Source organism: Elephas maximus, chromosome 27 (genome assembly GCF_024166365.1).
Source record: "Elephas maximus indicus isolate mEleMax1 chromosome 27, mEleMax1 primary haplotype, whole genome shotgun sequence".
NCBI lineage: Eukaryota > Metazoa > Chordata > Mammalia > Proboscidea > Elephantidae > Elephas > Elephas maximus.
In genome coordinates, this window is record NC_064845.1 from 4,211,924 (window position 1) to 4,239,078 (window position 27,155).

At 42.0% G+C, this 27,155-nt stretch overlaps 1 protein-coding gene across 2 annotated transcripts in view; it reads right to left on the reverse strand.

Moving 5' to 3' along the window:
- The window catches only part of ARPP21 (cAMP regulated phosphoprotein 21), a 180,845-nt gene that overhangs the window by 70,848 nt on the left and 82,842 nt on the right, over positions 1-27,155 (reverse strand). The window contains exons 11-15 of one of the 2 annotated variants that reach the window (XM_049870866.1): positions 25,651-25,752; positions 20,045-20,082; positions 18,124-18,183; positions 12,872-13,101; positions 3,603-3,836 (exon numbers count right to left, since the gene is read on the reverse strand). In XM_049870866.1, coding sequence (XP_049726823.1) covers positions 3,603-3,836; positions 12,872-13,101; positions 18,124-18,183; positions 20,045-20,082; positions 25,651-25,752 — 664 coding nt within the window. Of the gene's footprint in view, positions 1-3,602; positions 3,837-12,868; positions 13,102-18,123; positions 18,184-20,044; positions 20,083-25,650; positions 25,753-27,155 lie in introns of both variants that reach the window. The other variant, XM_049870865.1, reaches the window with a different exon arrangement.

Below are 27,155 nucleotides of genomic sequence, written 5' to 3' on the forward strand. Positions count from 1 at the left end.
ACCAGGAGCATTTGAAAGAGACCCATCCCGGAAGGCCGTTTAAGGCGAGGTTCCTGCAGATGGCATCCCCCCACATGACACACTCACGAATCTGTGGCTGATGAAGGAAGGCAAAACAGAAATGGTGAGACAACATATACAGGCATCAGTGAGTACACGAGGGACTCCAGTGCCTGCTGGCACCTCTGGGTACGATTGGGTTGAAAGAAAATAGCTTAACCAAGATGAGCTTTCTGCTAAAAATATTCAAAGGAGGCTGGGTTCAAGACATCAGCAGGAAGATCAAATCCAAAATTCCATGCTTGCCTTTGCAAGCATGAAGACTTTATGCAGGGACAACTATGACTTTGTTATCCACTCCAGGGAAGCGAAAAAACAACTAAGTATGGCCCCACTCCATAAGGAGCTCATAAATGTGCTGGTAATAAGGAAACAACTCCAGGGCAATTCACACAAGAAGCAAAGTAGTCACATGCTCTTGGTTCTTAATAACACCAAAGCATTTCTGCCATGTACCTGGCAGGAGGGTATTCATGCAAGGGTGAGGGGTGATGATTCCAGAAGTTCATGGCAACGACAGAAATAAAGGATCAAGTGCAACAGTATAGTAAAATAAAAGATTAGGTAGACAGATGTACACGTCCATGCACACACCACAGATACATACATACATTTCATTTTTGTTTCATTTAGTAGGAATACATATATATATATATATACACACAGAGCCCTGGTGGCTCAGTGGTTAAATGCTCAGCTGCTAACCAAAAGGCCAGCAGTTTGAATCCACCAGGCGCTCCTTGGAAACCCTACGGGGCAGTTCTACTCTGTCCTAGAGGCTCACTATGAGTCGGAATCGGCTTGTTGATAACGGGTTTGTTTTTTTGTTTTGTGTATATATATATATAAGACCCGTAACTCAAAAGCACTGCACTACCATCAGGGCTTCCTATACACACACACACACACACACACACACACACACACGTTCTACATATGAATATATTTCGTAGAATTACAAAAACAAATACAATATGGAAAGGACACACATAATAATTCACCTTGTAACCCGTTATACTCAACCATAGTACACAATATATAATACATTTTCCTTCTGGTCTAGAGATATTTTAATATCTAGCGTCTGTCAGATCAGAGAAATGTCTATGGGGAAGCTTTTCAACACTGTTATTAGATCCTCTTCCTTAGCTGGGATCCTTTCAAAGAAGATATTTTGAAAACAGCTCTAAATGACTGGGTCCACTGAATAAGAATTAGGACTTGGCACCAGGCAGCATTCTTACGTCTTTTTCTATAAACAAGATTACAGATGATAATATACACACACGCACGCACAGCCACACTATCATTACAAATAATATTGCTGCCTTTTACCCTAAAAATGCTGTTGAGCTTTTATTGAAACGCTCTGTAATTTTGTTTGAAGCACAACATTCAAAACAAATTCTTAGCATGTACTCTAGTCTGCAAGCTCTCCATCGCATTTAAAAGTGGAAGAATTTAAGGCAACAGTCAGATTGTACTTTGTTCAGTGCCCAGAGAAATGAACATGACCCTGATCTTCTTTTAATTTCCTTTACGGTGCATACGATTATCCCATTCCTCCCTGCCAAAAAGAGAAAACCAATCCAACAGTCTCCTTAGAAGTATCCAATCTGAAGCTTTCAAGTGGTTTTCAATAAAATGATTATGCCTTCTTTTTCCCTCAAGCTTTTGGCATATTCAAAATGTCTCAATCAAACCCCATGCCTCAATAATGTGCCATATGTCTTCTTGAAAATGCGGCAATTATTCAAGAAACTATTTTACTATAGGTCTCATGTCTTTTCTGAATTTCCTAATCACTAGTAGCACTATATGCGTGAGAAGATTGACTCAGATCACATTTGTGAGATTCTCATCTGGTTTTGCATTTTCGAGCTTAACTAACTGAAGAAATGCTCTGGAATGGTCTAAGCCAAACCTCTGATATACAGAGCCAATTCCATTTTTATCCAGTTCTTAACAAAGGCCTCTTAAGAAGTGACTGTTGTTTTTAGGTGGTATCAAGTCAGTTCCAGCTGATAGCGACCCTATGTACAACAGAACAAAATATTGCCCATGCTGCTCCATCCTCACAATTGTTGTTATGCTTGACCCCATTGTTGCAGCCACTGTGCCATTCCAACACGTTGAGGGTCTTCCTTTCTTTCACTGACCCTGTACTTTACAGAGCATGATGTCTTTCTCCAGGGACTGGTCCCTCCTGATAACATGTTCGAAGTACACGTGGCGAAGTCTTGCCATCCTCCCTTCTAGGGGGCATTCTTGCTGTACTTCTTCCAAGACTGATTTGTTCATTCTTCTGGCAGTTCATGTAATATTCATGTTCTTCACCAATACCATAATCCAAAGGCATCAATTCTTCTTAACCAGAGTTCCTCCACCATGGTATTACTGACATACTGGGGTGGATAATTCTCTGTTGTGGGGTGAGGGGGTGTCCCGTGCATTGTCAAATGTTAGCAGCATCTCTGGCTTCTACCTAGTATAGAGCAATAGTAACCAGCCCCCCTTAGGGTTGTGATAATCTAAAAAAAAAAATCTAAAACATTGCTAAATAGCCTTCTATGTGTATATGTACATGCATGCAGGCAAACTCTCCCCCAGCTGAGAAACTTTCACCATGAAACAGATATGCTTTTCTTCAGCCTGTTTGCTGATGTTAGGATCTCAATGCTCTTGTTTCCTTTGGAATCAATGTGGAAGTTAATTGATCTATTCCCATAACCATTGCTGTGAAGTCGATTCTGACTCATAGTGACCTTAACAGGACAGAGAAGAGGATTTCCCCCATAGGGATTCCAAGGAGTGTCTGGTGGATTCAGACTGCCAACGTTTTGGTTAGCAGCCAAGCTCTTAACCACTAGGGCGATTCAAAAACAGAGAGCCAATGGCCATTCATTGTTGAAGATAACACAGTCAGAGAATGACCAATTTTTCAAACTCTGCCAAAGCCAATCTAAGCCTAAATTCCTGTACCTTCTTCCTCACTGCTAGTCTAGTAAGAGTTGGGTAAAATTTGAAAGCAATAGAGTAGCTTCTATGATTAGGAATTCGCTCTATGTTCCAGTTGATACCTTAAATCCCTGAAATATCTTTGGATGAAAAAACACGTCTGATACTGATATAATGCAGGCTAGCCAGAGATTTAGTCTGTGAAATACAAAGTCTTAATTAGCCCAGCCCAGCCCTTCACAGTATGGACTCTGATCTTAGCTACTGGGAGTACATAACAGACACTGTGGTCAGGGAAGAGAGGGCAGAGAGAAAAGTGGAAGTTTCTGGGAAATAGCTGTATCTATATGAACATGAGTAAGGACACAGAGATGGATAAAGAAATATAGACGGATGAAGACGTACCTAGAAATAGAGCTAGAGAGATAACAGATGTAGATACAGGTAACTGCTCTCCCAAACAAAGGTCCTACACAGTAGTTCATACACGAAGCTCTGCTGCTCAGGATTTTTCAGGAATCTCACTGGTGAACTCCTTACTTCGAACACCCGTGCCCTTGTCAAAGCACAGGTAGTAAACTAACCTGTGTGTGGGTTAAGAAGGATGCTTCCGGGGGGGATGCCTGTTGCAGCTTCGAGTGGAAGGAGGATGTAGCTGGTGCTGCTGGGCGCGACCTGGCCCCCCATTCCATTCTCAGGATAGGGCACACAGCCCGAAGAACCGGCTGCCACGCTCGAGACCAGGGGTGCACTCTGGAGAGGTGGATGGGTGCGGGACAGCGATCCCGAGGAGCCTGTGCTGCTGGACGACTCGGAACCTAGTAGACACAGATCAACAAATCATTAACACGCCGGGAGGAGGAGAGAATGCACAGCTCCTGGTCTATGCTTATTTTCATACAATCCATCAGGAAAGAACGGAAGTGCAGGCTGCAGGATGAGATTAATGAATGCCCTACCCACATTTTGGGCTCCTACTTTACTGAAATCTCTGCTGCATGTTTTTCAGATGTGTCAATTTCCTAGGAAAAAAGGAATTAGGGTTCTGTCTGCCTTCTCACATGCCACTAGGGTGATACCTTGGTAAATGGTACCCTTAGGCTCTGAACTCATGCCTGAAGACTCCCATGTTCCCAAATAATCAATGCCACGGAAATGTCTTACTGAGCTGGAATGGTGAGAGTGAAGTGACTGGGATGGCAGTAAGAGACAGCAGCTTCAGGAGGATTCACACGCTGATCACGTGCAACGGTCTAAAGTACTTGTTTCTCCGGCAGCTGCCATACAGCTGAGTTGTGAAGGGGCTTGGTTAGAAATCATCTTTTTTTTCTCCTGCAGATGTCAGCAGAAGTATTGAATCATCCCTATTGGGAGCACAGCACATCTGAGTGAACAAATTTCAATATCAAGTGGATCGCAAGGATTGAAAGTCAGGGAGACGTGACTTCCCTGAATCAGGACACTGACTTTCTAACCTTCTGACCAGGGGCAACGTTGGAGCGTTCAATACTAGTTCTCCCCCGCCCCGCCTTTTTTTTTTGTAAAGTTGAAATAGCACTGACTGTAGACATTAAGAATTACCAAAAAAAAAAAAAAAAAAAAGAATGTAGGAAATCAATATAGGACCTAGCACACACTATCTGACAGATGGTAGGTATTAGCAGGAGAAGACTAACCATTAAGTACGGTATGCATGAGCTTAATTGTGTTTACTTATTAATCTGCAGTGAGCAATTTCACATGCGTTTCACCACGTCTTTGACGTCATGAAAAACAGGTGAAATTGGGCACTACAGATTAGTTAGTGAGCACAGTTCAGTCTGTGAGTACCTTGGTTTTTGGGTAATCCATCCCTGAATGTTATTATTTTTATTAACATATTTAAGTATCTGACATACTGCACTGTATTCTGCATGTTTGCAGAACTCTTATTAATATAGCCAACAGGTAAACCCAGGAGGGCTTGGGCTTCTTGATAACACTTGAGTATCCTTTGGATGGCACAAAAGAGTGAGATCATGTCAATGGGATGGGCTGGCTGGGGGCTTCTCAAACACAGGCAACAGAGACAATGTGCAGAAGCACCAAGGGTGGAGTCTAGCCCTAACCATCTCTAATCTCCCTGCACTTTGGATACAGAGAAACACCCTGCCACACTCCTCATCCACTGGGTACTCACAGCCCTTCACTGTGGCCAGAGCCAAGCTGCCCCAGTGCCCTTAACCATGGCTGTTCAGGACACTACTTGTTAACCCGAGCATCTGGGCAAAAACATAGAAGCCAAAATTTCTATATTCTTAAATTCAAATTAGGAGATGATATGGATGATACCATAGGTTGCAAGAATGTAACACAAGAGATTTATTAAATTTTTAACGTACTACTACTGATCTACATCATTAAACATGCATCCTCCTATATCATTAAAGGTCAAAATATATAAGCAACAGTTCTTGCTCTTTTCAAGATTCTAAAATGTACTCTTGAAATAAACTCTAGATCTTTTTAAGGACGCGATAGGGATACAACATGCAATTGCAGACAGGAGAGTGTGATAATTCTGGAGATCAAAAAACCCATTGCTGTTGGGTTGATTCTGACTCATAGAGACTCTATAGGACAGAGTAGAACTGCCCCATAGGGTTTCCAAGGAGCGCCTGGTAGATTCAAACTGCTGACCTTTTGGTTAGCAGCCGAGCTCTTGACCACAGTGCCACCAGGGCTCCAGTTTTGGAGAAGGAGGTCAATAATATTTATCGAACACTTAGCACGTTTAAGTACCTGGATGCACACTTTAATAACAAGTACTATTACCACCTCTTATAAAAAAAAAAAAGAGCCAGCTAATTAAAGAGTTGGGCTGTGGTCGAGGCAGGCTGATCTACAGCCCAAGCTTTAACCACTGCTCCACACTGCCTCCTGAAAGCATTTTATACAGCAAGGACTGACTGTCCCAGTATTCTCAGGTGGACACCTCCCCTGTTTTTCCCATGGCTGGTTTACTGGTAATGAAAAAGTCTCGGGTTAATTCATGATGCTCCGCCTAAATGGTTCAAATGTCGATGAGGTCTACAAAATGTTTGCAGAGGAAAATAAAGGCTGCCAAAGGGAGACTGAAAATGGTCCTCCTGCTAAGAGGCGTTTTGAAACCCTATTTCTGACATTATAATTGGAGGTCACAGTACCAATACATACGGTAGGGCTTGTTTTGGACTTGCAGTGTGTGGTTTACTGCCACAGTCCAAGTGTGACAGTGGTGCAGGGTGACAACAACGACAATCACAGTCATGATACAGTGAAACCACTGCCGCCAGACACTGCGGTCCTGCAGAAAATGATCTAGCTTATCTCCAGGCTGCGAGGTCACACAGTGAGAAAGAGTGGGGGTCGCTGAGGGGATACCCCCACTCTGATTTCCGGTGTGAGCTATTGCTGGCATGGGTGTGTGTTTAGACGCTTGGAGGGAATTGATGTATACAGATTAAAAGTTCATGATCAAATCTAAAGGCTGACTCAGTTTTGGCTTTTCAGAGATGGCCATTAATCACTGATTTGTAATATTATTCCCTTTTATAAGAAGGAAAGACACACAGAGCAGCAGCAGCATCAACAAAAAGAGCAAGGTGACAATGTAAATGATTTGACTCTACAAGTCAAAGGAAGGAAGGAGAGCTGAATTTGGCTTAAACTCTCCATACTCACAAAGATGGAGCCAGCAAACCTCCTGGAAGGAGGGGCTTAGCAATCAGCATGCAGCCAGGGCTTTAGTGGCCAGCCCTTGGGGCCAGCTGGTCGCCATCTTGGGGCCAGCTTGCAAACGTCAGGCACACGGAATCAGGTAGAGCAATATTCTGCCCATAGCCAGCACTACTTCATCAAGAACAGATGCCAGTAATAGTAATAAAATGCAGAGGATTAGAAGTGTTCAAAGATTAAAAAAAAAAAAAAAAACATGAAATTGATATTTGAAAAAAAATTACCATTTTGGATGCTGACAGGTAAAAGTGTTTCCGGTTTTCTTCTGCTTAGGAGCTTAATGAGAGCAATACAAGTATTTTTAAAATATGTCTATGTGATGGGCACGGCAGTATTCACTCAGTATGAATTGTCTTACCTAATTTTTACAGTGACCTCATTTGGAAGATGAGAAATGATCCACCGAGATGTTCAATTTCCCAAGCTCACCTTGTGCTTGGTGGACTCTGAATTCAAACCCAGGCAAGCAGCCTCCAAAGACCACACTCAGCCTGCAGGTCATCTGCTTACTGGAGTGTTGTTTAAGCCACAACCAGGAGGGGCGAGGGCCCTGACCAGACATGTGCCAAGTTCTAGGAGACACTGCAGAGAATTCAATGCTACTCCCAATGGGATGCTCAGAAGCTGAAGCTAGACCCTGAAGGATAGCAGGTGAGAGGGCAGGGAGAAGACCCTTGAGTGGCTGGGGGATAGGCTCATGAAACACTCAAGAGGGGAGCAGGGAAAAGAAAAACAGCAAGATGGGGAAAGAGATCACAAGGTGAAGAAAGATGGACAACGAGTCAGGAAGGGGAAAGCACGGAAGCGGAAGGGCATGGGCAGATTGCCTCGGAGGTGGAAGGAGGCTCTTCAAGAAGAAGAATCCTAGGTTTTGGTTCTAGCTCTGGCACTTTCTAGCTGTTTTTCCTTCAGGAAGTGGCTGCTTCTTTAGGTCTCAATACACTCCTTCGTAAAATACAGAGAAGCCTGAGAAACCCGTAACCTGTGTACGGCGGAATCTGTCAGAGCTAAAAACACACATATTTTCTACTAAAACAGACATCAGAAAAGTGGTAAGACCTCACCCTGTCAAAGGCGGAAAACTTTTGAGACTCGGAAAAACAAGGCAGTCCCATCGAGTTCTGGCTCTTACAGGTTTCCCCGTATAAGCCGCCAGACTAAATGGTGACTAAGGCCCCTGTAACCATAAAGTATTCTTTCTCCTGAATTAGTAACTCAAGAAAATGTTTTCAGATTCAGGGGACAGGGTTCAATAGAACAACCTAAAGCTTTCAAGATTGCAAGGGAAGTGTAGCCAGAATGCATTAGTGCCTGGGTGAGAGTGAACAGGGAGAAGAGGAAATGGTAGGAAAAATATTCCAGGCTGTAGAAAAGGAAGGTGACAATGATAAACACACTATTACACCCAGAAAACAAAACGCCAGACCGCCTAAAAGCATTAGAATGAGACGAAGGAGCATCTCATTTCTCCAGAGAAGTTGCTGTCAGAGTGAGAAGCCCTGACAGGCAGCATCTAGATCAGCTGAGAATTTGTGTGAAATACAAACTCTCCAGCCCTAATGCCAGACCTGGTAGAGAATACTGGATATATCACGGACTGCCAGAAGAACAGACAAGCCTATCTTGGAAGAAACAGCCAGAGTGCTCCCTGGAAGTGAGGATGGCGAGGCTTCATCTCACGTACGCTGGACATGTTATGAGGAAGGACCAGTTTCTGGAAAAGGACATCGTGCTTGGTAAAGTAGAGGGTCAGCGAAAAAGAAGACCCTTGACAAGATGGACTGACACAGTGGCTGCAACAATGGGCTCAAGCATAACGATTGTGAGGATGGCGCAGGACTGGGCAGTATATAGGGTCGCTATGAGTAGGAACCAACTCAACAGCACCTAACAACTGTCCCAGACCTCTTGAAACAAAAATCCTGGGGGCAGGACCCAGCGATTCGTGTTTCAACAAGCCCCATGTAAATCTGACGCAGGCTAAAGTTGAGAACCCCAGCTCTGGAGATCAAGAGGGAGGTGGGTAGTAAAACTATGGACTTTGGTCAATGTGAGAAGAAACAAATGTCTGTAGTCCTATTCTCAACCACATTGCCACTACCAGGAACAGCTGATGGTGCAGTGGAAAGACCATTCAAATGCTGTTCACTCAAAACAATGAGGGTAAAATGGCACCCTCTACCTCCAAGGTGTACACTGGGCATCTGCCAGATGATGAGTGCTGTGTACAGTATTGGGGATGAAACGAGGGAGAAACAGGCCAGGCCTCAAGGGAATTTTCTCGTATGCTGAGATGTCAGTGATATGCTTTTCTCAAAATGTACGAAAACATGTTCCCAACATGGGGGGAAAAAGTTATTACTTTATTTTAAAAAAGAACCTATGTAATTAGAAGACTAACTTAAATGTCACAACTCCAGGCTTGATTTCTGAAAGGTCAAAAAAAAAAAAAAAAAAAAGTTTGCAATTCCACTGTGAATAATGAGGGAAAAAAAAAAATGTGAAACTTAGGCTGTTCTGAAGCTCCATGACAGCAAAATTGACAGCTTGGCTTCATAAAACCATCTTGGGAAATTGTAAGTTTGTTTTGACATCCTATCTTGATCTCCTGCACAAGAGGAAAAAAAAAAAAAAAGGTTTCCTCTCCCTGCTGCACCCTGACAAGCTTTCAAATGGAGACACTTAGATTAAAAAAAAAAAAAAGTCAGAAGCACTTATGATTTCTAATCACTCTTCAAAGAACATGGCGTTTTAGCATTCTCGAAGTGTTTTCAACGTTCCCAAAGAGCTTTGCTTTGGAAGTGATTGGGAGTTGGTGCAGGGAAAAGGAAGATTAATTTAACAATCTGAAGAGCTCTTTTGGTGTGCTGGAATGTTTAAGTGCACCATTTAAGGTACTTGATTTCTGCATTTTAAGGAGATTTAGAACTATTTAACCTTTCTTACTTTACAAGAGTTCAAGAGCACACCGGTGGATGTTCTTGACTTCAGTTGCTGCAACAGTGGGATATGAGAGCAATTAATTAGAGTAAGAAGTCAAGAATTCACCGATTGGTGAATAAGGATTACAAGAAGGCAGCCTGAGCCCACCTGAACCTTTCCAAGAAGCAGGATATATATAAAATAGTGGCTGTGACAAAATGCTATTAATCTTTTGGCTATGTAGGAAAACATGAGATAATTTCTTAGGAGGCATTTGTCGACAACAGAATTATGCTAAACCATCCGCATAACAAGCCCAGATCTTATGAAGAGTCTCCCCGAGTGTGAACATAGGGCTTAATCGGTACAGCATTCAGAGTGGTCAGCCCCCGTCTAAATTCTGGCTGTTGTTTTCCATTCTTCACCCCCATCCCTGCTCTGGCCTCCTCTCAACTCTTTCCCCACCCCCATAAATGTACCACCTGGGCCAGTGTAGCCTGACACCCAGGACAGGTCACTGAATCACAGCTCCCAACTCCCAACCTAGCTGAGGGTCATGGTCTCCAATCCTTCTGAGGCAAAACCAAAACACAGTTACCTATCAGACTACAGTAAACCTGGGAAAGCTGAAACCTGTGTAACTCAGAAACTTGTCAGAGAAGGAAAATGCAAATACTTTTCATTAATAGCAAGCGATAGAAAAGTGGTAAGATCACACCCTAACAAAGGCAGAAAACTTGAGAGACCCGGAAAAACAAGGCAGTTCCCTTGAATTTTGGATCTCACAGGTCTCACTGTATAAACTTATCCCATGGACTGCTCCTGAATGGTCCCCTGTCTCTGTTAGGGGACTCTGGAGGCTGAAGACTACTGACGACACCTAATTAATTAGTACTGCACCAGGTGTCAGGCCACTCCCAGTCCCCTCCCCACCATGTCACTCACTTCCTCCAAGTTGTTTGGCAGACCCTCTGGAGAGGCCCGGAAGAGTCCAGATCTAACCAGCTCAGAGTAGCCTGACATGTGCAGAGCAGACCACAATGACCAACAAACGACCCTGGGCTGCCACGCGTGCTCAATAACGCAAGAAACTTTATGTCAAGGATCAAAAAGACTCATGCCAAGGAACCGAAATCACTGGAAATGCTCTATCAACAACAGTCGAGCCCATTTCAAAGGTGTTAGGCCCGTCGGCCACTTCCACGCCGAGTCTTGGCCCCGCCTGGTAATAAAGCATCAGTAGAAACCATGAGTAGGTAAATCCTCTGATCCGGCCTTCCCTTTCCCTCCACTCCTAAGTGAACATGTATAAATACACAGCATTGTACATCGCTCTCGCGGATCAGGGAACTTAACCTGAGGGCGATACCCCTGAGTTCCCGCTTGCTAGCCTGAGAAATAAGCTTTCTTCCTCTCAAAACCAGTGTCTGAGAGTTTGGCTTCTGGCACGCTGGGCACGGACCCATTGGTCCGGTTTCATCAACATCGTGGGAGTTTCTGAGGTATTTTAATCACGAATCTAGATCTCTGGCCGCACAGCGGTTGAGAGCTCAGCTGCTAACCAAAAAGTCGACAGTTCAAATGCACCAACTGCTCCTTAGAAACGCGATGGGGGCAATTCTGCTCTGTCCTGTAGGGTTGCTGTGAGTCAGGATTGACTCAAGGGCAACAGGTTTGGTTTGGTTTCATTGTGAATACTTGAAAACCATGGTGAGAGATCCTCAGGAGATAGAAGAGCAGGCAGACAGATTCCTTTGAGTATCATGGTGCATATATTTCCATCAGCTGAAAGTTGTTTCAAGTTGATGGTACTCCTAGGTGCCTCTTCATCACTCCTCTCCCAAAGAACGTTCATGCAGACTCAAACTGCCCACTTCAAAATACTTGTATTTACTTGGAAGGATAAAAAACAACAAAAAGAGACCAAAAAAAAAAAAAGATAATCACCCTCAGAAACTCTAAACCTCTCTGAGGCTTACTTTTCTCATCTGCAAAGCAGGATGAAAACAAATGGCAATAATAAAAATAATAAGAACTTGTCTTTATTTAGGATTTATAATTTGCTGTAGAGGGCCAGCAAAAAAGAGGAAGACTCTCAACAAGATGGACTGACACAGGGCTCAGGCCCAACAACAATTGTGGGGATGGTGCAGGACCGAGCAGTGTTTCGTTCTCTTGTGCATAGGCTCGCTATGAGTCTGAACTGACTCGCTGGCACCTAACGACAACTTGCTGTTATGGACTGAATTGTGTCCCCCCCAAAATATCCGTTATAAATCTTAACCCTACACCTGTGGATATAACCCCATTTGGGAACGGGTTGTCTTTGTTATGTTAATGAGACAGGATTAGTGTAGGGTAGGTTTTGAGTCAATCTCTTCTGAGATATGAGAGAGATTAAAGGCAAGCTAGCAAGAGAGTGAGTAGAGATGGAGTAAGAGAGATGCCGAGACACACAGAGATCCCCAAGGAACCAGGAAGCAGAAGATGAAGAGGCAAGGGCTTTCCTCCAGAGCTGGCTGAGAGAGCAAGCCTTCCTCTAGACCCAGCACCCTGGATTTAGATTTCTAGCCTTCTAAACTATGATAAAGTAAATTTCTGTTTGTTAAAGCCATCCACGTGTGGTATTTCAATTATAACAGCGCTAGAGAACTAAGACACTTGTGAAGCACTATTCCAATTGCTTTAGCTATACTGGCTCATGTATTCTTTGCGACAACCTTGCCATAAGTACTATTATTATTTCCATTTCTCAGATGAGGAAACTAAGGCACAAATAGGTTAAATAATTTGTCAGGGCCATACCAACATTGTGTAATGTAGGAGCCCAAGCTATTAGTACAATACCTACTTTACAGAGTGGTTTTTAAGTATTAAATAATAGATTAAATTAAAAAAAAAAGACAAAACTAACATTTGTTAAACAGTAGCCACGTGCTCTATGCCATGGCAACCATTTTTACATAAATGCCTAATTTAAGCTGAGGTGGGTTGGAGTAGCACTCTATTATAACCTACATTTTATAGATAAGGAAGCTGAGGATTACCTTGACCCAGGCACACAGCTAGCGAGTGGGAGTGATGATGTTTAAATCCCACCTCTGACTCCCCAGCTCTCCCTGTAATTAAAATCCAGAAAATACCAGAGGACACAAACCCATTCAGTACTAACTACCTGCTTTGGACAGTTTCCCGGTACTCCTGGTACTGGATGTGCTGTCACCTCTGGTCAGCACTGTGATGCCACCGAAACTCGCTGTCTTGGTCATGGCCGGCTTCAGATTGCGGCTGGAGCTGTCGGAGTCTGTGCTGCTCCAGGCCCTTTGGTGGTCGGACCACTTGAGTTCGTTCTCCGAGCTGCTCTGTCGGCTCCCGGATGTCCTCCCTGATCCATCTCTGTTGCTCCTGAAGCAGGACCACCAGAAAGATGTACAGGGACAGTGTTACATCACATGAGCAGGGTGGGCACCAAGTAGCACCTTTCTCAGGAGAGTTGTCTACACTGGATCCTTCTTGCCAACCCTTCCCATTAAACCTGTTACTTTGCAAACGGTGCCACAAATGAATCAATGATGTACAGACAGAGAACACATCACACATACACACTCACATTATGAACAGGAAAACCAAACCTAGAAAGGTCACGTGGTCCCTCTGCCACTGAAGGAGAAGCAACTAGAAAAAGATGCTATAAAATTATCATCATTAACTTCTCTTGGGAGGAGGAAAGGAGGACAAGTTCTCCTGACCCGAATCAACCAGAAATGAATGTCTGGGAATAATAATGACATCGAAGTATCATCAAAGCAATTCCCCCTGAAAGGAGCTTTGTCTTTCCCTTCAGCATTTAGTAATTGAGCCATGAAAAATGTTCATGGGTCCAGAGAAGCTATTTATTAATTAAAGTTCCAACTTCATGATGTATATCACTGTTGTTTGGTGCCATCGAGTTGATTTTGACTCATGGTGACCCCATGTCTGTGGAGTAGAACCAAACTCTATAGGGTTTTCAAGCAGTTTTGGAAGCAGTTTGCTAGACCTTACTTTCAAGGCACCTCTGGGTGGGTTTGAACCTCCAACCTTTCAGTTAGTAGTCCACCGGTTAACCATTTACATCACCCAGAGACTCCTTTATGATATACAGTGTACAAACTATATATACATATATGTATATATGTGTGTGTATATATGTATGTATATATACACACACTCACACCAAAAACCAAACCAATTGCTGTCAAGTCAATTCCAACTCATAGTGACCCTATAGGACAGAGTAGAAATGAGCGACCCTATTGGACAGAGTAGAACTGCCCCCATAGAGTTTTCAAGAAGTACCTGGTGGATTTGAAATGCTGACCTTTTGGCTAGCAGCTGAGCTTTTAAACATTTTACCACCAGGGCTCCCATACATACATAGGAAAACTTGGTTTCATAGTGGTTAAGTGCTATGGCTGCTAACCAAAAGGTTGGCAGTTCAAATCCACCAGATGCTCCTTGGAAACCCTATGGGGCAGTTCTACTCTGTCCTACAGGGTTGCTGAGTCAGAATCAACTCGACAGCAATGGGTTTGGTTTTTCTGGCTTGGTATGTATGTAGTGATCACAGATGACCTGGGATATGACTAGAAATTTCCAAATATACTTTCCCCCTCTGAATTCAACAAGACTTTAGCAGATAGCAAAGAAATTACCCTGTTAACCTACAGTGAGAATTTTGCCCAGTGAATTTAACCTTCACAGGCAGAGGAAAGAGCCATTTAATCCTTTCACATAGAAAAGCTTGTGATAACAACGACAGTAACAATGGTGTAAACACTAAGCTGACATGAAGCTGCCCAAGGGATGCAGTGGGAATGCAAAATCCTCCACCGGTGGAACAGCACATTTGTTTAAAATTCAAACAGAAAGAGAGAAAGTAATGCAAGAGGTCCCAAGTCAGAAGTGAATTTTGAAGACTCCAGAGTATCTCTAAGAGGTGTGCAAAACTGTACACATTCTATAAAGGAAGTTGATGAAATTTGCATTTTCATTGGTTTCCAATCTGCTTAGAGTAACCTTATTAATGTTTTCCACTTTCCTTTTTTTTTGCAGATGGAAATAATGCACCATTAAAATGCCCTAAGATCCTCATGGATTACAAATAAGTAGCCCATTGTTGTGGAGTCAATTCTAATTCATGGCTACGTCAGGTGTTATAGAGCAGAACTGCTCCAAGGCTGTCCTGGCTGTAACCTTTATGGAAGCAGAGCACCAGATCTTTCTTCCATGATGCTGCTGGATGGATTCAAACTGCCAACCTGTAGGTTAAAAAACCCGTTGCCATAGAGTCAATTCCAACTCATAGTTACTCTATGGGACAGAGTAGAATTGCCCCATAGATTTCCAAGGAGCACCTGGTGGATCCGAACTGCTAACGTTTTGGTTGAACAAAAACCATTTGCGTGACCATGAACTTCGTAAATAAAAGGGACATATATCATGGGAAATAGGAACAACCCCTAATTTCATATCAGTATGTAATGTGATGAAGCCCTGGTGCCGCAGTGGTTAAGAGCCTGGCTGCTAATCAAAAGGTCGGCAGTTTGAATCCACCATCTGCTCCTTGGAAACCCTATGGTGCAGTTTTACTCTGTCCTAAACAGTCACTATGAGTCGGAATTGAATCAATGGCAAAGGGTACGGGTATGTGATATAATATACCAGAGTCTTGATCCAAATCTCACAGAACGTGATCAGTAGCTTTGTTGATAAATACTCTTTTAAAGTCAATGATAGACTGTTAAGATGCTAACAAACCCACAAACCCAGCACCATCGAGTCGATTCCGACTCATAGCTACCCTATAGGACAGTGTAGAACTGCCCCACAGGGTTTCCAAGGAGCACCTGGTGGATTCAAACTGCCGACTCTTTGGTTAGCAGCCGTAGCACTTAACCACTACACCACCAGGGTTTCCCAAGCGAGAAGTAAGCATTTCTGAATCACCGACTAAATCGTACAGAAGGTACACAGAAAATTTTGGGTTTTGTTTTTTCAATTTTACCTACAAAATCCTCTATAAACCTTTTCTTTCATTTCATGAAAACTTAAGAAGATAAATGGATCTCAGGGATAATAATAATGAAATAGCTCATCTGTGATGGGACACTTGTAAGGTGGGAGGAGGGAGTGGAACAGAAAAATCACAAAACAAAAAACACTCTCAAAGGGAATGTCGGATGAAAATATTCAAAACCCTGCTGTCTTCCATATATGTTTTCTTCCCAAAAATCCCTCTGTTCTCAGCACCTCAAGGGAGGCTGGTTTTAGAAACATTGACCATGTAAAAAAATACCAGGCTGTGGGTAGGAAGTACCAGACACCAACCAACTATGGGTCACTTCTGTTCTTAAACCTTGTTGAAATTCAAGAAAGCCATGGGAGGTCCATGGAAGATTGGGTGAAGAAAGAACAACCTTTTCAAGGGTGTGGAACAACGCTCCTGATTGTCTTTCTTTCAATCTCCAAATCCAACTTCATTTTTCTCCCATGTAATCTGGATTATGTTAACCCATATTTGACAAAGCCTGGCCCTTTACAATGGATTTTCATCACTATTTAGCAACTGAGAACAGGTCACAGCAACTGTGATAGACCATAATCTATCTCCTTTGCAGGTAGTTTGGGATATTTCTTATAGGAAAACACTGGCATAAAGATGAGGAGCGCTCCGTAGCCTCAGCACGTAGGAAGCATCAGTGGGGAGCTAAACCCCTTGGGGGTGACCCCTTGTTCCCATCACTAACTCCTTCCCTCTCCCATGAACTCTGCACCTCCATGGGAGGAATTCAAACTTCCCCCAAGTGCCAGTGTGGCTGAGCCTCTGTCTGCACAGAAGGCAGCGACCGATTCATGGGTACAGTATAATACGTTTTAGTCTGCACTTGCCATCCTTGCAGGACTGTTTCTAGAGCTGTGGGCAGTTCCTCTAGATTTGTGGCACATCTTCTGGCCAACAGAGCAGCCTAAGATTATTTCCTTAACTTCTGCACCACACCGAATCATCATCCCAGCCCAAGGCCTGTGCTTTTATTTTTTTAAGGGAATTTAAGTTGCTGCTTTGGGGAGTGTGCCTTTACCAGGTTCTAAATAATGCAACTAATTATAATTTATGATCTACAGACAGATATCTGCACATTGAAACATATTTTATAGCTGGCTGGCTATTGATTATTCACCTTAAGATGGCAAGGTGATGTCCAGAATTAGTACTATCTCTATTTGGATGTGGAATTGTAGACATCGTAGAACAGTAAGCCTAGTCTTGGTCCCCTCCTACTGGAATCCAGGAAGATGTTGGTAATGACAGATTTGGTCATCAGAGTTGGCCTGAGCAAGATCTGAACCCAGAGCAGTCACAAAGCACTTATACGCTTGGTGCTGTGCTGATTTACATAACTGATGACATTTATTTTTCTATATGTATGAAACAGTTTTATTGACATTTTCTTTCTTCTGAGCAAGGTTTTTTTATAGCTTTTCCTTCAACAGAGATAGAACCTATTATTCATAAATGCACTAACACATTCAATAATATGCTGAATATCAAGTATATTTGTAGCACTGCATACCCTTTGCCCTAAGATGGATGCTAGAGAGTAGGGTAGTGAGAAAGTAGGTAGGGTAGTGAGAAAACAGGGATGGTCGCTCTGCTTTCATGGAGTTTCCACCCTAGTGTAGAACTTTAAAAAATATGTCTTCTTGTCCTATACAGATTTTAAGTAGTTTATGTAATTCAATGGAATACAATTATCTTCCTTTAGGAATATAAATCTACACTTGATAAAAAATAAAAATACTGGCTGAAATATTTGGTAGGCTGCAGTGGACTTAAACACCAACCATCCAAATAGAGTCATCGCTGATTTACATTCCAGTGTTAAAAACCTGTTGCTGTCGAGTCGATTCCGACTCATAGTGACCCTATAGGACAGAGTAGAGCTGCCCCCATAGGGTTTCCCAGGAGCAGCTGGTGGATTCGAACTGCCAACCTTTTGGTTAGCTGCTGAGCTTTTAACCACTGTCTCACCAGGGTTAGGGACGTACATACAATTGCAACCTATCGGAAAACCGTTAACTCAGTGTCATTCACTGAAGCTAATTTTGTCAAGGTTAAATCAGGGAGCCCTGGAGGGTAAACCAAGCAACAGAGGAAGGACCCTAACTAACCAGATCTTTCCACACAGATGGATTTCCAGTTCCAGGTCTGTCTCACACTCTCCAATACAGCTCCAGTACTGGCTCCGTAGCAAACTTTCACAAAGAGATGGCCAAACGTATTTTTATTTCAGGGACCAAAATACTTTACACTAATACACTTATATTTAACATTGATTCTGCCACATAACCTGAAAACACAGTTTTAAAAAAGTAAACCATACCAACCGAAAGAGCTGTCTTTTCTTATAGGTCTCATTGCATATGTTACTGTCTTCCAAGAACCTACTGGAAATGAAAAACATGATTTTTATGATATAAAATCTACGGTACTAAATGCTCTACTTTAAATGGGTGTGTACTCAACTTCAGCACACCTCTCTTGCAGACCGGCCCCATCCAACCTCACTTATTTGTATGATGTTAAACTTGACCATAATAAATGGATGACAGCATGGTGTTCCTACTCTAGGATTAAGGCACTGACGCTAGAGAAGAGGTGGAGGGGAGGGAGATTAAACAGAAGGGGTCCAAGAGGGGAAGGGAACAAAATAAATTGATGTAATAGACATAATAGACATCCAATTTAATATTCGCATTGTGATTTTGAGGGGCATAATATTAAAGCTATTCTCTATTTCTTGGACATAAGTGAAACACTGTCATTCTAGAGGCATGTATCCAAGAAATGTATTGATATTTCGAAGGGGATCAATCAATTAAATGTTTGCTTATTGGAACCATCAAGAGTTCATATAAACCCCAAAAAAACCAAACCCATTGCCATAGAGTTGATTTTGACTCCTAGAGACCCTATAGGACAGAATAGAACTGCTCCATGGAGTTTCCAAGGAGCACCCAGGTTGGAAAAATAATCGGCCAGAAGACTGGGGGATGTGGTTTCTTATTAATTGAATCGTAAACACTCACTCGACCTTTTTGGTAAGGATATAGAATTTGGAATCTTTCAGAGTCTCCCTCAAATGTCAATGTTCATGGATTCTTGGTTTGGTTGTAAACAGGGAATATCTGTCTGAATCTTTGAGGGTTGTTTCTGAATCCCTCATTCACATGGACTTGTTTTCTAATTCCTTCACTTCTTCTAAAAGAGTCACGGAAAAAAAAAAGTTACTTAATTGATTAGCTTAGTTACTTGAAGATTTTCGACGGCTGATATGAATACTGCATTTTTTTTTTTTTTTTTTTTTTTTACTAATCATCTCTATTGCCCAGTTTAAATTTTTCTAAGTACTGGCATTCAATCAAACAGCCTCCATTCTAATCAGTTTTATAGGAGCACCCATTAAGCTGACACCTGAGATAAAATTAACTGCCATTTTTAATGGAATATCATCTTCCCAATACAAGTTGCCCATTTTGATGCATCTTAAATACGAGTAGTACAGTTACTCTGGAATTTCTTCGTTCCCCCTGAACATCTCCAATTAAATCACGGGGCATTTTTAATATTTATGTCTATTCGGAAGTACTTTTTTAAAACGGTGTATGTTAAATTTTTCTGCTATTATGTTCAAGGCTTTTTATATATTTTATAACCCACCCATTTGACAACCACCACCTCCCCTGCTAATATCTTAGCCAAGTACATTGAGAAATCCAGGCCAGTTTAGGTAAGATTTCCAAGTTAGCCTTTTATGAAGGCTAATGTATAAACAATATTATCCAAACTATCATTTGTATAAACCCAAACCCACCACAGTCCATAACTGTATAGCTATATACAATTAAGGGGCACGCGCAGTGGCTAGTAATACCAAACACGCATGTACTTTTAGCAGACTCTTGGATAAGCCGATGAAACTGCAAGTTCCTACGCGGTCTCAACATTTATACTTTTTCATGCCTGGTGAAGGTCACAGAAGTCACACCTTTGGAAGGACCAGATATTGAGACCTCAATAAAACAGATGTTCAAACTTATGTTTGCATGTAACTGAATGAAATAATTTTAGACATGTTAAATAACATATATGATTGCATATATGTGTGTGTACACATAGATATATGTATCTCTTTATACATACATATATTCAGGCACACGCTTATAAATGGTGTGTATATCTATGATTATACAGGACACACGACAGACTTTGTTCTTCCAAAGACACGGAAAATAAATGTCATTTTACCTGTTTTCCACAAAAAGGCTTTCCTGGGAGCAAACTGACTGAAAAATAAAAGAAAGGCATTGTATCAGACGTTCTGGATATGCTGAGAGAGCCCAAATCCTTGCCTGATTTTAAGACTACTTTTCCCCTCCTAAAGGAAAAGGATTAGGAAAAATATTCCCTTTTTCAGCAAACACAGAAGCAAAAAGAGAAAAAAAAATTAGGTTAGAGTCTAGAAAAGTAAACACTTCTCATGCAGCCCACGGTATTTTTCCATCAAGTCATTTCCAGAATCGAAATAGATTTAAGCCCATTCGGCACCAAGGGCAGAAGAAGAGAGCTGTGGTGAATGAAACCGCTGGAGAAACGTGACCGTCGGGTTCTGAGCTAGCAGCTTCCTCTGGTAGGTCGGCTCAGACAGAGCTGCTGACGTGCAGCCACGGACGAGAGCCAAAGAAACGGGTTCAAATCAAGGCACGACATGCAAGCGTGGCAGGACCCAGCTGAGGATGGAAAAGCGGTAAAGCCACAATCCTGGAAGTGTTACCTGGCAATGCTAAACTTTCCCAAAAGAAATAGACTGAGTACAAGACTCAAAGTTGAAGAAATGCCATCAACCGTTAAATATAGGGGGACAGAAGAGAAGAAAGGAAGAAATGAAGCTAATTCAAAAAAAAAGAAAAGTCAAACTCCATCTGACATGTCTTAGTTTTTCACGTAATAAGAACCGGTGATTTTTTTCCTGGCTCCCATTTCCCTAGCTTTCCTTTCTCTATGATTTTATGTTTAAAGCACAATGCAGGGAACATGAAGCCCCATTAGCATTTTCTGGTGGGGAAAGGTGGATTACCTCAAATTTAAACAAGCAGAAAAAGAGAAGTCCCAACAAAATATGGTGTCCCGTTCCTCTAATATACTGACTATGTTTAGGAATTAAAGTCAATTTCAAAGAATTGATTTCCTAACAGAAATGAAAATGCAGACTAAACAGCCTGTTCAAGGAATATAGAGAGACTTAACAGGCCTATTTTAATATAAAATAAAAGCAAAGAAATAATAAGGACCTTTCAATAACTAATTTTTGAATTAAATGATGCTACTATTTTTTTTTTTTTACTAATGTAACCACTGTTCAGAGAGGCAGGTGGGGTATTGGTTTCTCTTCCCTTTGCTACAGAAATTGTTTCCTTCCAGTAAGCAAAGGGCTGGATTTGGAGGTGATGTTTTGCTAAGTGTCCTGAGCATTTTAGTGGGGGCATTTCTAGGACTATATCTGTTTTAAACTTCCTGCATCAAACATCATGAATATTAAGTTTACAAGAAACACCATTTAACAAAAAGCAAAACCAACCAATTTAGAGAAAGGCTTTTCAGAAAATAGCTTTTTTTAACTTGACATTTATGTATATAAAGGCAATCGAATATAAATAATAGGCCATTGACATTATGCCTGTGAAGATCTCTTTGCTGTAAACTAAACATCCAGCCATCTTTACTTCCTGTAGTTTTCTTTATTTCCTACCAGCTTGAGTCAAGTCATGGTAGGTGAAAGAAAGGGTGTCTTAGATATACATTAGGATTCAATACTTTGCTACTTCTCAGCTCTTGCGATTTCAAGGAGGTCAATTTGCATTTATAATGTTCTGGTTGTGTACAGGAATTCCTTTGGTGGGTTTTTAAGTCCTCCTTTGAAGGAGTTGATCAAAGACACACTGACCTCTTCAGATATATTAATCTAATAACAGCTGGGGGAAAGTTAAGCTTACAGCCCAAACTCTATGAATTAAAGTCTAAAGCACTGGCAAGGCAAAGATGCCTTGTCCAAAAAACACATCTCGAGAGTATTTTTTCCCAATCTTTATGGGCAGATCCTGAAAAATCATTTCATCATTCCTCTGCCCCATCTTCATTAATAAGACAGTGTAGCTAAGAGGCTGCAATTCAGTAGATGATGAGAATAAACTTTTAAAAAAAAGTAATGTCAATAACCTGCAAATTTTAATAGCAAGAGAAAGAGAAAATCGTCAGTCATTAAGTGCTACATTCGAAGTTGTCACGTGCACTCTCAGACATAAAGGGCTCACCTTCTTTATAAAGAGAAAAATGACTGTGCCTAATGGCTTACAGAATTCTCGCCCACATCCCACCCCCCAGTGCCGGTGGCACCTCACGCCCTTATTATTAGTTCTCACGGAAGAGGGGTCTCAGCACGTGCTCGGCGGAGCGCAGATGAGATCCTCCCTACTGCCCTATTTATACATAAACATCCTTCAGAAATCACACTCCTGGCCAAACATATTTTTCACAAATATATTGTTTTATCAACCCAACCTTTTCAAAGTTTGCAACGTTAGGTAGAATTAACCATGAAATAAGCTGAAATCCTTGCCAAAGGAAATAAGAGAGTTAAGATTTTTCAAATATTACTGATTAAGAAAAACATATGGATTATTATTGGAGACCTAAATTAGTGTGTGCTCTGGCTTAATTCTGTGATAAATTTTTCTGAAAATATCAAAATATCTTAAGCTATATTTGAGAATTTTTTTTCTAGAAAACTCCCAAAGCAATCCACATATTTTGACTGTGTCCGCATACGTAAGCACACGTGTTTGCACACACACACATGCACGCACACACGCCTCTTAGACACTGAGATACATTTGGAAAGTATTCAAGAACACTTTTAAATTTTAAAATTAATTTGGCTTCTGCTAGGTTAAATATAAATAACAGGAAGTATTTCTACATTCTCTGTCGTTACTCCAAGTAGCAAACAAACAAATTCTACTGAAGTATATCAGTATTTTAACCTGCCTGAGCGGCTCCACTACTTAAATAGTAATTGCCAAGAAAAGCTGGTCTGTTAGCTCGGTTTTTTAATCATGAAGAAACAAAATTAAAGACCAGCTAAATAGAAGATGAGACTTCTATAACAGAGTTTCCTCATGCTGGATTCCATGTGTTTGTTTTATAACTGACTTCAGATCATTCAGTTATCATATTGTATAGCTCAACAACCTGGGCAGTGGTGACGATCATTTGGGAACCTGCAAGTGGATGAGATGAAGCTCCTCAAAGTGTGCTATGTTCATGTAGATGGTAAGGATGATGTATTACTATGTGCATTTAAGGAAGTTCATATCGCCATGCTGTGTCTTTGAGGCTTGTGTTCATAGACGTTATAACAATATACTTTAACACAAAGTGGCCCCAATGACCCCCATCTCCTGGTATATATACCTTCGTGTACCTCCTTTAACGTACCAGGGTTGCTCTGTGTGTCCACTAGAATACAGCAGAAGGGAAGTGATGTCACTTCCAAGATTAGGTTATAGAAAAGTACAGCTTCCATCTCTAGCTGCCTCTTGAATCACCAACTGCCATGTCATAAGAGACACCAATGGCGTATGGAGAGGCCCACAGAGTAGGAACTGAGGTCTCTAGCCTATAGCCAGTAAGGAACTGAGATGTGCCAATAACCATGCGAGTGAGTTTGGGAGTGGATAACCCATCAACCAAGACTTTAGCTGACGGCAGCCTCGTCTGACAACTTGACAGCAACCTCAACAGCTATCTCAAACCGGAATCACCAACTAAGCTATTCTCAGATCCCTGACCCAAAGAAACCACGAGGTAATAAGTGTTTGTTGTTCTAGACAGTCAATTTTTGGGATAATTTGTTATACTGCAATAGATAACAACATCAGTCGTATGACCAAATGTCTCCAGAGGAGCCACAGGGCTAGGGAAATAGGCTCTGGCCATGATTCCTTCCCTCCAAGAGAGTGGCTCTTGACCTTTTTGATGTCATGGAAGCTTATAAGAATATGGTAAACAATAGGAATGCTTTCTTAAAAAAAAAAAAAAAATGCCTACAGGCTCATGAACACAATATTTTGCAGGTAATACCAAAGGCTTTATGCAATCCCTGAAGTCTTTCTATGAGTATACTGTGCATACAAGATGCCAGTTAAAAAGCCCCTGCCCTAGCTGATGAGGTGAAAAGTGGTGCCAGAAATGGGAGGTCAGATACCACACATGAATTACTGAAGCTGGAGGGGCTGGCCACCAGAGTCTATACTAAGGAGCTCACATCCTTGCTCTGCCATGACTAGAACAGACCCTCTGATCTCTTCATTCTTGTATCCAGCAAACAAAAAGCCCTGCTAGTTGTCAGAGGAGTGGCTGAGAGCTCAGTGTTAACTGAAAGGTCTGCAGTTCGAATCTACCAGCTTCTCCTTGGAAACCCTATGGGGCAGTTCTACTTGGTCCTATATGGTTGCTATGAGTGGGAATTGACTTGGCAGCAATGGGTTTTATTTTTTCTTAAATATGTCAGAGCTATACTTTGCACCCTCTGTAATTCTAGTCATAATAATCTAAGTCGCCCACACATATGCCGAATCTTCGGGAAGTCAAACATCCAACAAGGGCTCTTCCCATCTTCCTTGCTCACAATCTCCTAATTCCAGAGCTCTGGGCCAGATCTATTCAGTTGTCAAAGTGCTCTTTTATTACATGTAAGAAAGGCAGAGTGGATCTAGAAGAGATCATGGAAATCTGTAAAAACATGGCAGAAGCGCCGTGTTGGAAGAGTCTGAGCTCCCCCTGAGGCTTCATGAAGGACCAGAGAAACTGGCTTGGGCCTGAAACCACGACCACAGCAGTCCTCATCCAGGCTAAGCAGTGAAGCTTAGGTCTCCAAGGCTGACTTTATATAACTCCCAGGAGCAGGTGACAACAGAGTTCGGACACCCCAAATGACTTAGCAAAGCTGGGAGGGTTGGCCGCTAGAAAGTCTACACAAAGAAGCTCGTTCTTCTACTTCTGCAGAAGGAAGAACACACAGTATTTTAGAGACGGCCAAACGATTTCATGGAATGGAAATGCTACGGCCACCGCTCACCATTTGAACTTGATTGCACTTAAATCCCATTTGTAGGGTTTTTTGGGTTTTTCTCTCTTTTTTATCTTTTAGTTTTTATTTATTTTAATTGTGTTTTATTTTGGCCACAGTGAGCAAAAAGACAAAAAAAAAAAAAAAAAAAACCCACATTTTCTTTGTTGGAATTTGAACAAAATGAATTATTTAATGATTATTTCCTTGGCAACCTGCTCTTCCTTCTTTTCTGTAAACTGTTCTCCACACAATGTTGGTCCGTTCCAACTCACAGCGACTCTATAGGACAGAGTGGAACTGCCCTGTGGGATTTCCAAGGAGCAGCTGGTGGATTCCAACTGCTGGTCTTTTGGTTAGCAGCTGAGCTCTTAACCACTGCGCCACCAGCACTCCAAAGTGGACACACTGTGGGATATTTGCCAACTAACAGGGTTGTGAAGGCACTTTGTTAAACCTAACAACCTCTCCCTGAGTTTAAGTTTTATTTTACTGAACAAAATTATACCTATGTACCCCCACACGTCATAACCTAGAACCTCTGGCTAGCTTTCCATCACTTCCCTGAACCAGGTCCTCTTCTAGAAGCACCTCTAGTTTGTCGCAGATCAATTTGTTCCCTGGCTCCAGCCTCCTTTTTTCCTGCCAGCTCACTGTCTGGGGAGTGAGGCTGCCTTACTGCTGACGGAAGGACTGTACTAAAGAGGCAATTAAAACAACTACTCACATCGTGTGCAAATATTCTCTCCCTCACTCTCTGATATTCCTCTTCTCTCTCTTCAATTGATTTACTTCGTCTGTCATCTCTAAATGGATGCATTCTGTTTTGCTGAACAGAAAAAAGAAATCAGGAGGGTTACCCAAGTTGAGCTGATAGAAATCTGCAGTTAAGCAAGTGTCAGCTGAGAATAATGAATGTCCACTTAAACAAATGGAGCATGAAAAGTCTCAACCTCTCTGGTCCCTAAGGAGGCCATGGAGGGGGCGGAGTGCATGTATAGTGTGTGTGCACACGTGTGTGCATGTGTGTGACATGCCATGACGGGAGATGTCTGTTGCACCTGGTTGCTTCCTTGCTGGCTGGAAGTAGCACAGGTGTTTCAGGAACAAAAGCACCTGAAAGTGCCTCAGGTGTTTACAAGTTCAGGTAGGTGGTGGGTCACTAGCGATGGCTTACGTGATTTTGAGACATCAAAAGGGGGCAATCTGCTGAAGTGGCTGGTTCAAAGAGGCTGAGGGAAGAAGTGACTGAAAATCTGGGGACTGGAGAAACAGAACAAGTAAGTAAATAGAATCAGAGGCTGAAAGCAATCTGTTGACACTATTTCTCAATATTCTAATTTGTGTTTTTTATTCACTCAATGACTGATCCTATGACTCTCATCTGGCATGGAAAGTAATACCTAAGACTTGGAATTGAAAAAGACTGGTGGTGAAGGCTAATATCAGGAGAACCAAAGTAACAATTGAAAGAACCCAGCATGAGGATTGCTTCTCTTCCTCCTCTCATGAACGCCTTCCTGTATCTCAAGCACCCTCCCCTCTCATTCTAGCCATTCCTCACACAACGCTATGCACTAACCTCATTCATCCATCCACTCGACAAACACCCACTCAGCACATGACATAGGTACTTGTTTCATAGTCAACACGAGCCGCGGTTTAGCTCGGCGGTGGTGGTGGTGTGGCAGTGGGAGGCAACTAGCTACAATGATGAGCAGGTTTAAACAAAAGGGCATCAGAGTTGCACATGCTGGCTTTCAGTGACTCACCGAAAGCAGCTGAAATAACAACTTGAGTGAGATGCATAATATTGTCTTACCTTCGAGAATTCTAAAGCAAAGTCATGTTCAAAAGCGCTATTTTGATTGTTGGAGACACAAGGTGTAATTGTAATGGCATTTATATGGCTTTCTACTGTGCTTATTATACTTTAAGTATTTTTGTCTTTCTGCCATTTATTTAGTGTTCTTTCTTGTTACCCTCCACCCACCCCGGCCTTCCCTCCCCGGTCTGGAGGAGAGACTTAGTGGACTCTCTATCCTTGTCCAGGTACCGTGGATACGGCTACGCTAGAACAACATAACGTTCTGTCACAAGCAAAATACACACAAGGAGAAAGATCTGCTACAGTTCATGCAAAACAAGCGGATGATTTACATGGACAATAAAACAGGGGAGGAAGGAGGGCTGGGAGACTGAAACACGAACTCAGTTCTTCTCCGTGAAGAC